This window comes from Euprymna scolopes, chromosome 10, assembly GCF_053919585.1.
Source record: "Euprymna scolopes isolate OS-2025 chromosome 10, ASM5391958v1, whole genome shotgun sequence".
NCBI classification, from domain to species: domain Eukaryota; kingdom Metazoa; phylum Mollusca; class Cephalopoda; order Sepiida; family Sepiolidae; genus Euprymna; species Euprymna scolopes.
In genome coordinates, this window is record NC_136491.1 from 31,891,533 (window position 1) to 31,905,756 (window position 14,224).

At 31.5% G+C, this 14,224-nt stretch overlaps 1 protein-coding gene across 3 annotated transcripts in view; it reads left to right on the forward strand.

Moving 5' to 3' along the window:
• Positions 1–14,224, forward strand: part of LOC145285915 (dnaJ homolog subfamily C member 27-A-like) — a 68,261-nt gene that overhangs the window by 12,451 nt on the left and 41,586 nt on the right. For 2 of the 3 annotated variants that reach the window (XM_080134405.1, XM_080134406.1), the window contains exons 4-5: positions 7,952–8,157; positions 11,510–11,580. In XM_080134405.1, coding sequence (XP_079990531.1) covers positions 7,952–8,157; positions 11,510–11,580 — 277 coding nt within the window. Of the gene's footprint in view, positions 1–7,951; positions 8,158–11,509; positions 11,581–13,504; positions 14,205–14,224 lie in introns of those variants that run through there. The other variant, XM_080134404.1, reaches the window with a different exon arrangement.

Here is a 14,224-nt window from a genome sequence, read left to right on the forward strand (position 1 = left end):
TGGGGGTGGAGGCGCCGTGCTTTGCCCGATCATTAAATACGCTTAAATATGATATTTTAATTTGTCCAGATTTCGTATATATTATTGTAGAGTTGTGATTTCAAAAGTAAAATAAAAAAAGAATTTGGGTGCCATCAGCTAGAATCGAAACTGTAGCATTCAAAGCTAGTGACGTTACCACTGTACAACGTGACACGCATATGAACCGATTAAAAATTAAAAATAAACTAAGATGAATGTACAAAATGTATAATGATTTAAAAAATTTTTTTATCCCTTTAAAAACTATTTTAACGTGCTAAAGACCTATGAAAGAACGGTCTGTAAAAAAAATCCAATCGTTTGAGGCTCATAGCACCCCTCTCTGACTTTTAGTTTCAGAGGAGATAGAGTTTGAAAATATGGAAAAAGACAGACAGACATATAGCCTTTTATATATTGGATTTTTATTCTAGCATAAATTAAATGAAGATTTGGCTTGAATTATCTGTCAACTGACGATGAAATATGTTTTTCTTGTCTTAACAAGGTACAAAACTGATTTCGAAATCGAGTCGAAGATGAAATCTCTCATCTGTACCAGCTCTTTCTCACAGTAGAGACATTGTTATTCTTTCTTTACTCTACCATTGTTTTCATGTCAAGTGCCCGACTGAGCTTCGATCTTTGGTTCCACTGTAAAAGACTCACAACAAGAACTCATCTATCTACAAGCACTGTGGATAGTTTCCCTTTCTCTCTCTACCTAAAATGAAACGAGACTTTCATGAGCAAAGTTTCCTTCTAAGAACTACTAGTCTGTAGAACACAATACTACACGACTGCTTTCCATCTGATTACAACATGTGTGGTGCAGCCGCATGAATGCTGGCAGTTTTTCGTCATCCAGAGACAACTCGCTACACAAGATTTGTTTGTTATAAAAATATGAAAACGTTATTTTATTTCTAGTCTCGTGTGCACGCGCCCAAGCTGTAGATGGAGAACTGAAGCAGGAGGAGATGGATTTGACAACGAGCTCGTTTAATGTTGCTTTCTGACTGCTTTCTGTCTGTGGCTTATGTTCTCTTCTGGTATATATATATATATATATATATATATTTATATATAATCTGTTCTCTAAAAGGTGTTCCAACTCGATTTACTGGACACCTCCAGCGACATCAGTTTTGACAGCTTCACTCTCAACGCTCTGTGCGTTTTGGTTACTGATTATCATGTGTGTGCGTATGTGTGTGTGTGTGCACACTTTCAACAAACGATACATGGCCTTTTTCAAGTCCAATGTAAACAAATTCTTGTTGAGTTGCCTTCTTAATCAAATTCTGCCCAATCACCACTAATAATAGACATCAACATGGTTGTTTTCAAGTGCAATGTAAACAAATTCTTGTTGAGCCGCCTTCTTAAATAATCAAATTCTGCCCAATCACCACTATCAATAGACATCAACATGGTCTTTTAAAGTCCAATGTAAACAAATTCTTGTTGAGCTACCTTTTTAAATAATCAAATTCTGCTCAATCACCGCTATTAATAGGCATCAACAGTAAATCTCCAATGCAGAGGGTTCAGCTTACTAGAGATCCTTCGCGACACATTCCAAGTTTCATTTTTATCCTGATATAATTAATTCATATGGTTCCGTTGCATATTTCAACTGTTTTAAAGTCTAAAAGCTTGTTCTCTCTCAGATTTCTTTCATCTCATATTCGTCCGAGACACATTCCAAAAGTCAGGTAATTTGACGTAAAATCCTTTTATATTCGTGAGAAATCAGTAATTCTTTCCTTTCGACTGTTTTACAGTCTAGTCAGGACCGAAAAACTGCCCACAACCATCAGATCCCTTTTCCTGCCTGCAATCTCCATTAAACATTTAACCCCCTTTTTTATTGACTTCCTTCTTCCTCAGCGTGCAAGCAGCTACTGATTTTTCATCTCAAAAATGCACCTCGTGGCAAGGAGCTTGCCCAATCAGTGAGCAGAACGGGATCACGTGATGTAGAAGAGGAGGAGAAAGAACAAAACATAGAGAGGGGGAACGAAAGAGCAAAGAAAGAAAGAAAGGGATAGAAATAAAGTAGTGGAAATAAATTTTCCACAATATATTTCATGTTTACTAATAATCATCAGTATGGATATGCTAAAATACAATGATATTATTTAATTATATAAAATACACTAGAAAAAAATATTCACAAGAAACTTTTAAAATTGAATTCAGTTGCCAATTTTCAGAGAAAATAGAAGCTCAATATTTATGATAAAATAGAGCTTAATCACTTTGTAGTATTGGGAATCCCAGCTTAAATGCTATTTAGGTAGTTTGGAGAAATAGTAAGTTATGTAAGTATATTTTTGATTCCCATCGGCGAGTTTAGTGGAGTCACAAAAGGTTAGATTTGACACTCATCAAACTCAAGTCACCTTTTGTCAAGCTAGTTAGATGCACCAGAAATTAGAGGTGACATGCACCAGAAATTAGGAGTAACGGGAATCGTGGTCGTAGGTTTCCGGTTGGCGACCACGTGGGCTGGAGTTGGTCTTGAGCAGCAGAGAATGTAGACGTGAAATCTTGGGTCTCCGACAACGATGGGTTTGAGACATAGCCTTGCCTTTTTAATAAAACAAATTGAAGCTTCAAAACCATCTCGTGTTATCAATCCGTCTGTCTGCAGCAGTGACCACTCCCCATGAGATGGCGGCCTAGCGAAAAGAAGATATCATCTGCTAGACAAGGCAAGCAGGTATGTACACATTATATATTCACGCATACATGTCGAGACCCTTCAAGGCAAGAAACTGTGTAAGAATAGAACACACACACACACACACACACACACACACACACACACACACACACACACAACCCACACCCACACACACACACATATATGTAAGAATGTATAGTTAAGAACATACTGACTTTCAAAGTACCCTTAAAAGTAAAAGCAAACGTAAAAGAGAATAGCAGGAACGTTTAATAAATAAGTAATAAATAAGATCAATAAAATAATAATCGTATAAATAATAATAATAATCGTAATAAAATAATAATAATAAATAAGTAATAAATAAGAAGGACGCAAAAGGCCATCTTTAAGAACTTGAGAATTGCTTTGAAACTATTTTAATCCAAACCCAGTTTTTAAATAATATATCGCTTTTCATTTCTCATGAAAATCGCAGGAAACTACAGATTATGAATCATTATAAGCTCTCTCCAGAAAAAAAAAAAAAAAAACAAAAACATTCAAGAAAAACGTGTACACACATGAATCAGAAAAAGTAAATTAATTGTGACATTGTAGTTCACACTTCTTTAAAAATCTAGTCTATTCTCAGAAGATTCAAGAAACATTGTTGTACAAAGAGAGGCAGTTATTTTTTTCCAAGATAAATGCTTCAAAATAACAATAGAGAATATTTATTTACTTCCTCTCCAGGAGGTTAGGCACAGGGTCAAGTGTGGGTTTGAGCAAAGTGTTTCTGTGCAACGAACTGGATTCGAACCTGGTTGTTATATAGTGGGGTTGCATTAGCTTCAATATAACATAAAATATCTTACCACAGCTTGTCCAGCCTTCGTGTGTGTGTGTGTGTCAGCAGATGGTGAAAGGAAAAAGCTCATAGAAAATTAGGAACAAAAAAAATAATCCCTGACGGTTGCTTCGTGATACACATTTATTATGAAGACAAACACACATACGGACAAAATCAAACATAATAATACAAAATAATAATACAAAAAAAGTGTCAGTATTCCAAGTATGATAACTGCTTATTTCTCCATTTGGAAAGTCATTCTGTTTCCCACCACTCTTGCATTTCCGGTCATTAATCTCGTGAGAAGTTATGAGATTTTAAAGTTTCAGACTCAGACAAAGGGAGGCAACTTTGCCCAAAGAAGTAAAGAGTATTGGTATTGTACTTTTATGCCGTCCTAACACTGGTACACCCAGAATTTCAGTCAGTGTTGTTAACTGCTTAGCCATTGTCAATCCCAAACATAGTAACATAGGAAAGCAACCAAGGGAGATAATTATTAAAAAAAAAAAACTTCTCAGATCTTAGAAATCTATTTACAATCAGACGGAGGTAAGTATGAATTTTGAAGATTATTATTGTGAAGATTATAAAGCAATTGATAATTATTAGAACAACACAAGTTTTTAAATAAGGATAAATTATTCATATTAAATTCATTTTAAATACATTTATTTAGTCTTCTCTATTTAAAGTCAATCTAGCATAAAAGTATTAATCTGAGTTAAATATTCTTGTCATAATTATATTTTAACTTTTCTGGTTAGAGTTTTTCATCCTCTGTCTTTCCATCCTCCTTGATCCTTCATGACTATTTTGTGGATGATGACATTTTTTGGGGGCGGGGAAGACTGATAAGGACACAATTTATAACATTCTTTCTATGCTTTTGTTTTTCTTCTGTTGCAATTCCCTTGTGCCTGGTTAGTGTTCATAGTTTACGTAGTGTTCAAAGTTTACGTAGGTCAGTTTCCACATTTGAGAATTTTCTGTAATATTTCAGAAGTTTTCACCATTGCTGTTCGTTGTATTGTCTAAATTTTCCCTTTGACTTAAATTTCTTCTAGTTTTTTGTTTTCATTTTTTGGGGAGTGATTTTCCTAATGCTCCCATTATTATTATTATTATTATTATTATTATTATTATTATTATTATTATTATCATTATTATCATTATTATTATTATTATTAGTATTATTATTATTATTATTATTATTAGTAGTAGTAGTAGTAGTAGTAGTAGTATTGTTATTATTATCATTTTCATTATTATTAGTAGTAGTAGTAGTATTGTTGTTATTATTATTATTATTATCATTATTATTATTATTATTATTGTTATTATTATTAGTAGTAGTAGAAGTATTGGTATTATTATTATTATTATTATTAGTAGTAGTAGTAGTAGTAATAGTAGTAGTAGTAGTATTGTTGTTATTATTATTATTATCATTATTATTATTATTATTAGTAGTAGTAGTAGTAGTAGTATTGTTATTATTATTATCATTTTCATTATTATTATTATTATTATTAGTAGTAGTAGTAGTAGTAGTATTGTTATTATTATTATCATTTTCATTATTATTATTATTATTATTATTATTAGTAGTAGTAGTAGTAATAGTATTGTTATTATTATTATTATTATTATTATTATTATTACTAGTAGTAGAAGTAGTGGTATTATTATTATCATTATTATTATTAGTAGTAGTAGTAGTATTGTTATTGTTGTTATTATTATTATTATTATCATTATTATTATTATTATTATTGTTATTATTATTATTAGTAGTAGAAGTATTGGTATTATTATTATTATTATTAGTAGTAGTAGTAGTAGTAGTAATAGTAGTAGTAGTAGTATTGTTGTTATTATTATTATTATCATTATTATTATTATTATTAGTAGTAGTAGTAGTAGTAGTAGTATTGTTATTATTATTATCATTTTCATTATTATTATTATTATTATTAGTAGTAGTAGTAGTAGTAGTATTGTTATTATTATTATCATTTTCATTATTATTATTATTATTATTAGTAGTAGTAGTAGTAGTAATAGTATTGTTATTATTATTATTATTATTATTATTACTAGTAGTAGAAGTAGTGGTATTATTATTATCATTATTATTATTATTAGTAGTAGTAGTAGTAGTAGTAGTATTGTTATTGTTGTTATTATTATTATTAGTTGTATTGTTATTATTATTATTATTATTATTAGTAGTAGTAGTAGTAGTAGTAGAAGTATTGGTATTATTATTATTATTATTATTAGTAGTAGTAGTAGTAGTATTGTTATTATTATCATTTTTGTTATTATTATTATTATTATTATTATTATCATTAGTAGTAGTAGTAGTAGTAGTAGTAGTAGTAGTAGTAGTAGTAGTATGGAATAATGGAAAACGGCGCTGAAAACAAACAGGGAGGTGATGTGGCAGGTTGGCATTAAACGTAAAATATTCCAAGGAGATTCGTTATCTCCACTTCTTTTTGTAATGATAATGATGCCACTGAGCGTCTTCATGAAGCGAGAGAAACTGGTGTATAACTTTCGATCTGGTGAAAGATGCCTCAATCATCTACTGTTTATGGATGATTTGAAAATATTCGGTAGAAATGAGAACGAAATGGAGAGACTGATAGAGCTCGTAGGGACATACTTGGAAGACATTCGGATGGAGTTTGGGATTAGTTAATGTACGGTGCTGGTGATGAGAAGGGGAGTAAAGGTTCATTTAAATGGAATAGTGCTGCCAAATGGAGAAATCATGAAAGAATACATACAGAATAGATAGAGTATAAGTATTTAGGCGAAATTGTATGGAGGAAACCTAATGAAAGCAGTAAATGCATGAGCAGTCAGTGTTTTGAGATACAGTGCGGGAATTTTAGAATGGTCTGACAAGGATTTGCATGCCATGGAGATCAAAACAAGAAAAGTTTTAGCAATGTTTGGTATATTTCACATTCGAAGTAGCGTACTGAGGCTGTATGAAAAGAGGAAAGACGGTGGGAGAGGATTGAAAAATGTAAAAGATTATGTTAGAACTGAGGAGATGTCGTTGAAGGAGCATGTGGGTAAAAGTGAGGAGTGGATGCATAAGGTTGTGGCCAATGAAGTGGAGGCATGTGAGACCCAGGTTGAGTTTGTAAAACGCATGGATAGAGAAAGGGCAGAGGAACTGGCTAGGAAGAAAATGCATGGAAGGTTCTTCCAGGATATAGCAGAATTGACTGATGAAAGATCATGGCAATGGTTTAGAGCTGGGTATCTGGCTAAGAGTACTGAAGCTTTTGTTTGTGCAGCATAACAGCAAGCATTAGGAACACGATTGTTCAAAAAAGTTGTTCTAGGAGAAGAAGTTGCTTCAGAATGTTGGATTTTTGGTAAGACCTCAGAGTCAATGGCATACCTTGCAGCAGGGTGTAGTGGATTGGCTTGGAGAGACTACCACAAAAGACACGATCGCATGGGACTCCGGATATATTAGGAGGTCTGTAAGAAGGTTGGGGTGAAGTGTGCTGGAAAGTGGTTTGAGGAGGTGCCTAAGGAAGTGAGAACAAGTAAGGATGGCAAGGTAGAGGTACTGTGGGACAAAATTGTGATAACGACCAAGCAATTGGAACATAATCGTCCGGATTTGATCGTCATTGACAAGGTCTCAAAAAACTAGCAGATTGTAGACTTTTCAGTACCCTGGGACAGGAACATGAGAGAGAAGGAGAACGAGAAGTGGAGCAATTATGCTTCATTGGCCTTGGAGATAAGGTTTTAAAAACAAATAATCCCAGTCATAGTTGGTACGCTAGGAGTAGTATCAAGTCGTCTGGAAGGACAATTAAAAAAACTACAAATTCCCGATGTTTAAGGCGGCCTTCAGACCTCTGCTATTGTAGGTACCACCAACATCCTTAGGAAAACCCTTGATCTTTGAAGCTCCTGGTTTGGAGCCGAGATTGAGGGAAATCCTTTGGAAATACATCCCATCTGTTTTCAGAGAGACGTTGATAAACGAAATCAGAATTCTTCTTCTTCTTCTTCTTCTTCTTCTTCTTCTTCTTCTTCTTCTTATTATTATTATTGTTATTATTATCATCATTATTATTGTTGTTATTATTATTATTATTATTATTATTATTATTGTTATCATTATTATCATTATTAGTATTAATTTTATTATTATTATTATTATTATCATCATTATTATTATTATTATTATTATTTTTATTGTTATTATTATTATTATTATCATTATTATTATTATTATCATTATTATTATTATCATTATTATTATTATTATTATTATTATTATTATTATTATTATTATTATGATTGTTATTATTGTTATTATTATTATTATTATTTTATTGTTATTTTTTTTAATAAAGTTCGTGTTCACCTGTGGGATCTTTCTGGCGACCCAAATTATTTTGAAGTGCGGAAGGAACTTTACTCAGGAGCAGACATCATTCTGTTCCTTTTTGATGTGACGAGACCTGAGACTTTCCATCATTTAAACGATTGGATTAGTGAAGTGACAGAATTCCTAAATCCACCAGATCAATGTCCAACTATGGCCGTCTTAGGAAACAAGGTAAGTTAACTTTCGAAAATAATATTACAAGTAAAATGTGAACCAATTTAACGTACAAAATAATTTACTCCTTTTTACTCTTTTATTTACTCCTTTTACTCTTTTTGTTAAACTCTTTATAACTCCTTTTTTCTTCTTTTTTTTTTACTCTTTTTGTTAAACTCTTTATAACTCCTTTTTTCTTCTTTTTTTTACTCTTTTTGTTAAACTCTTTATAACTCCTATTTTCTTCTTTTTTTTTTTACTCTTTTTACTTTTTTAAAAACTTTTTTTTACTCTTTTTTCTACTCTGTTTTACTCCTTTTTTAAAACTCTTTTTTAAACCTTTTATACTCTTTTTGACTTCCCTTTTTTTATTCTGAGTGTCTACATGCTAACGTGTGCGTAAACGTGCACTACGTTAAATAATTATTCCTTCTTTTATGATTTATTGGTTCAAATCAAGATAAATATTTAGACTGCTTTTTAGTAACAGACCAATGGTAGCAAACGCATGTTTTCTTAATGATTGTTTTTTGTATTAAGGTTAAGGCGTTTCAGCGCCGTCTGGTGTTTTCTGTGAATTGCCTGGACGATTCCGACGAGAGCACGATCCTTACGCAGCATACATATCAATAATTGCTTCCTAAAAAAAGAAGATCCACGCCGAGAAAGCAAACCGATTAAGACGCCAGAAAATTTATGATCACTTCAGCTAATGGATTTCTTGAATCGTCAATTTATAAGCCTATACATTAACAGACTAAATACGGCATACTTACGTTGACACACCGGTTCCCGCTAGATCACTGGAGTTAAGCAACGTAGAACCTGATCAGTACTAAATGGGTGACCATTTGGGACTTCCAGGTGCTGTATGTGCTCTCTGCTTATCTCGGCATTGTTTCCAGTCGTCCTGGACTTCTTGCCACTGGACTCAAACAATGCCTTTTCAGGAGAGGTGTGGGTGGATATTGCACAACCCTTGCCACACAATTACATGCTCAGCTGCCCCTACAGGGGGTATCCTTTGTCTTTCGAGACTGAACAGAGGCATCGATTAGATTAATAGATGATGATTCTTAAGGAAACTCATTAGATTATTAGACAAAACCGACAACCGTTATATATTGGAATACTACGCCAGCCAGTAGAGATTATGTTAACTAGTATAAAATCGGCGAAAAGTTACATTAAATACATGTTAGAACAACCTGACTGGAAACGGAAATAAACCCAGTGTACATAGCGCGAGTGAGATAAGGGGGATATACTGGTTCTAGTCATGCTGATGAGACATTCTCCAATTTAAAGCTGGAAATGCTGTGTAAGCTTTTAAATGTCCTATAGAAGAATGTATCTCCAAAAACAACACATACGTCGACATATATAGAACTAGTATATCTTGCCGGCTAACATCTATCTTCCCCGAACAGCTCCATTTACCAATATCTTGTGGCACTTGACACTCCCAAAACGAATTTAGGACTATATTAATTAAAAAATACCGCCATTTTAGCCGTCTCACATTGTGATCTACGCCTCCCAGTCATTGAGGCCCTACTTATGCGCATAAACAAACTGACCATCAATCAGGCCCAATATAAGAGGGAAGACACGTTGAAGTGCTTTTAATGATTTTTAATCGACTTTTCAATCAATTTACCAAACGCAATTTTTAATTCATCACTCGTCTGAAGACGACTCATGGAAGTCGAAAACGTTCGCAACTACGGCAAATTCCATTTTACACTTGAACAGAACATTCAAACATTGGACCGCCAAAAGGAAAAAAAAATGGATTGCAAGAAAAACAAACAGAAATCATCCCTGCTGTTCAACGAAATATGCATATATATATATATATATATATATATATATATATATATATATATATATATATATAAAAGTGAAAGTGTCTGTCTGTCTGTGTATCTGTGTGTCTGTGTGTGTACATTTCCCTACGCAATAACTCTGTAAATTTTAAGTCTACAGACTCTAAATTTGATATACAGGAAACTGAGATTAGGGAAAATCGATGTGATCGGTTTTCGGCCAGAAATTAGGCGATTAAGGGGTTAAAGTTTAACGATTTGACCTTTGAGAAAACTTCTCCGACAATTTTCGGTCTAAACACTTGAAATTTTAGGGGGTTAGAATAGGGGTCAAAGTTAAAAAAATTGACCACTTATTTTTTCTTTTTTTTTTTTGCTCAACATACATCTCCAAATACCCGGGCAACGCCGGGCACCCATGCTAGTATGATAAAACATAGCTTTACATTATATGATATAAAATAGTTTTACATTTTATGTTTTAACAAAGTTTTGCATTATATGATATAACATAGTTTTACATTATATCATATAACATAGCTTTACATTATCTATATATCTATAAAAGTGAACGTGTCTGTGTGTCTGTATACATTTCCCTACGACATAACTCTGTCAATTTTTAGTCTACAGACTCGAAATTTGATATACAGGGTACTGAGATTTGGGAAAATCGATGTGATTGGTTTTTGGCCAGAGATTTGGCTGTTAAGGAGTCAAAGTTCAACGATTTGACCGTTGAGAACTCCACTAAACTCCTCCGACAATTTTGGGTCTAAACACTTAAAATTTTAGATGTAGGCTCCTTGGACATGGATCTAACTTAATAACTCAATTTGAGCCCAAAACAATAAATGTTAAGGGGTCATAATAGGGGTCAAAGTTTTTTTGTTTTTTTTTTGCTCAGCATACACCTCCAAATACTCGGGCAACGCCGGGCCGAAATGCTAGTACATATATATATATATATATATATATATATATATATATATATATATATATATATATATATATATACATTAGTGATGGGACAATTCCAATATTTTTCCCAATTCCGATACAACTACCGATCCCGTACTAAATTCCCGATTCCGATAAAAGTGAATGTGTGTGTGTGTGCACATTTCCCTACGCAATAACTCTGTCAATTTTTAATCTGCAGACTCAATATTTGATATACAGGGTACTGAGAGTTGGGAAAATCTATGTGATCGGGTTTCGGTCAGAAATTTGGCTGTTAAGGGGTCAAAGTTCAACGATTTGACTTTTGAGAACTCTACCAATCTCCTCCGACAATTTTGGGTCTAAACACTTGAAATTTTAGATATAGGTTCCTTGGACATGGATCTCACTTAATAACTTGATTTGGGTGTATTTTGAGTGTATGTTGCGTAGGGAAATGTACACACAAACACACAGACAGACAGATACACAGACAGACACACAGACACGTTCACTTTTATAGATATATAGATGGATATATAGGTACACACACACATATATGTACATCTGTATATATATTCGAATTTCTTTTTCAGATCGACTTGAACAGAGATCGCCTTGTTTCGGCCATGGAAGGAAAGCATTGGTCTCTTGAAAATAAATTAAGGTAAGCATTTAACTAAATTAGAAAGATTATAGGAAAAACCTTTAAAAATTTAAACGGAAAAAGGTTTTCTTAAAAACATTTAAAATTCGGATTTTCAACCTTAAAATTTGATACGTGCACAGTTGTTTTTTTGTTTGTTTGTTTTTATGTTTTATTTACAAATCCCCACCCTCCCCATAATGCAGTATATTTTGTTGAGTTTTGGCTGGTTATTTTTAGCATATCTGTAACCACAAATAAAGAAGGGAGTACTGTAGGAAATATATATATATATATATATATATATATATATATATATATATATATATATATATATATATATATATATATATATATATATTACAGAGCAATATATATATATTTCTGTAGAAATATATTTTCTTATTATATATCAATGCTTATATAAGAAGCTCAATGTGATTACAGAGCAATATATAGAATAAATGACAAAAAAGTTATATTCCAAGATTCATGATGTTGACCATCTTATAATTTATTCCTTTAATTTAGTTGACTTATACAATTCTTGACAGTATCTGTTTCGTAGCGCAAAATCGATCATTTAATTATTATATCAATTAGCGAATCTAAGTAAAGTGAAGTTAAGGGCATAATAGATTCACCAATTGATATAATAATTAATTGATTGATTTTTTCGATACGAAACAGATACTGTCAAGAATTGTATAAGTCAACTAAATTAAAAGCAATAAATTGTAAGATGGTCAACATCATTAATTTTGTAATATAACTGTTTGTCATTTATTCTATATATATATATACATATATATATATATATATATATACACACACACACATATATATATATGGGCAAAATTTTGTTGAAAATTCAAAGACCATTTTTATAACTTTCGTTTATTTCCTGGATTTTTTCCATTACATCTGTTTCATTGATGAGTTGGCAATTTTACGATTTATGTTCCCATAAAAATACCCTGTCCCAACCAACTTCTTCAGATGTTTATCCATTAGATTTCTACAGCAAATTGTATATTTTTAACATGCTGAACATCGTATTCGGGTAAAAGGATTTCCACATCCATGCTTCCTCACTTCCTCCATCTTTTGGTGTTATGTAAAGATAGTTTTCCGTTTTAACCCGTACTTTCTTATTTTTATTTTTTATTTATTTATTTTTGTTTTAATTTTCCCTTTTTTTTAATATTTGTTTTTTCTCAATCATCATATAATTTCATATAATTTTATTCCTATATTTATGCGTGTTTATTTTAATATATTTTTTTTTTTGCTTGGTGTTTGAATACGTATTATATTACCCGATGCAAGGGAGGTCACTCTCGTTGTATCATTTTTTATATCTAGGATTACCTCCCTTGCATTTTTACTTAATCTGCTCTAGTGCGTGAAATTAAATATCTGTTTCTGTGCAAACACCCGTGGATTACATCTAGTCTTTTGTTTAATATATATATATATATATATATATATATATATATATATATATATATATATATATATATTTCCCCTTTTAAAAATTTACCAAAAAATTAAGTAATTATCCAATCAATACGAAATTTTCACCGATTATTAAGTGAAGAACGAACTTTATAATGGTGTATATTTTTCATACTCGATATGCATATATATATATATATATATATATATATATATATATATATATGTATATATATATATATATATATATATATATATATATATATATATATATATATATATATATATATATGCGTATCGAGTCTAAAAAAAATACACCATTATAAAGTTCGTTCTTCACTTAATAATCGGTGAAAATTTCGTATTGATTGGATAATTACTTAATTTTTGGTAGATTTTTAAAAGGGAAAAATACTTACCCCTTCCTTCTATTTTAGCAGTGCTTAGTAAATTCGATTTCGTTTAACATTGGTTTTCTCATTTTCAGATATTACGATACTTCGGCTGTGAAGGGCATCGGAGTTGATAAAATGATTGTCGATCTCGTAAAAGATGTTTTGGAATATCGAAAAAAGAAACAGTCATTAAAAGAGATAGGAAAGCACTCTTAAAAGAAAAAAAAATGGGTTGCTGGATTAATTTTTTTTTTTTTTTTTACCCGTGATCATCTCATTTGTTGTATATTTTTATATACCCCCCCCCTACATAGTGACCGGGATTTCTGGGGAACCATTTTATTTTTTTTTAAATGAATGGATAACTACGAACGACGTTGGATATTTATAACATGAATGTATTTAATTCTGCGATCTATCATGACCGGTGGAGTTGATTGCGTCATACATTCGTAGAGTCATTTATTTTTTTGGTTCCAAAAATGAAACCTAAAAGTCATCCTGCGTCAATAAAGATTAAAAATAGAGAAAAGGTGTTTCTGGATGCGATTTACATCTGACCGTCGCATTCATTTTATAATGGCTGGGGTTCTCCTTCTTCTTCTTCTTCTTCTTCTTCTTCTTCTTCTTCTTCTTCTTCTTCTTATTATTATTATTATTATTATTATTATTATTATTCCTTGTTCGTCTTCTTCTTCTAATTCTTCTTCTTTTTCTCCTTCTTCTTCTTCTTCTTCTTCTTATTATTATTATTATTATTATTATTATTATTATTATTATTATTACTATTATTATTATTATTATTATTATTC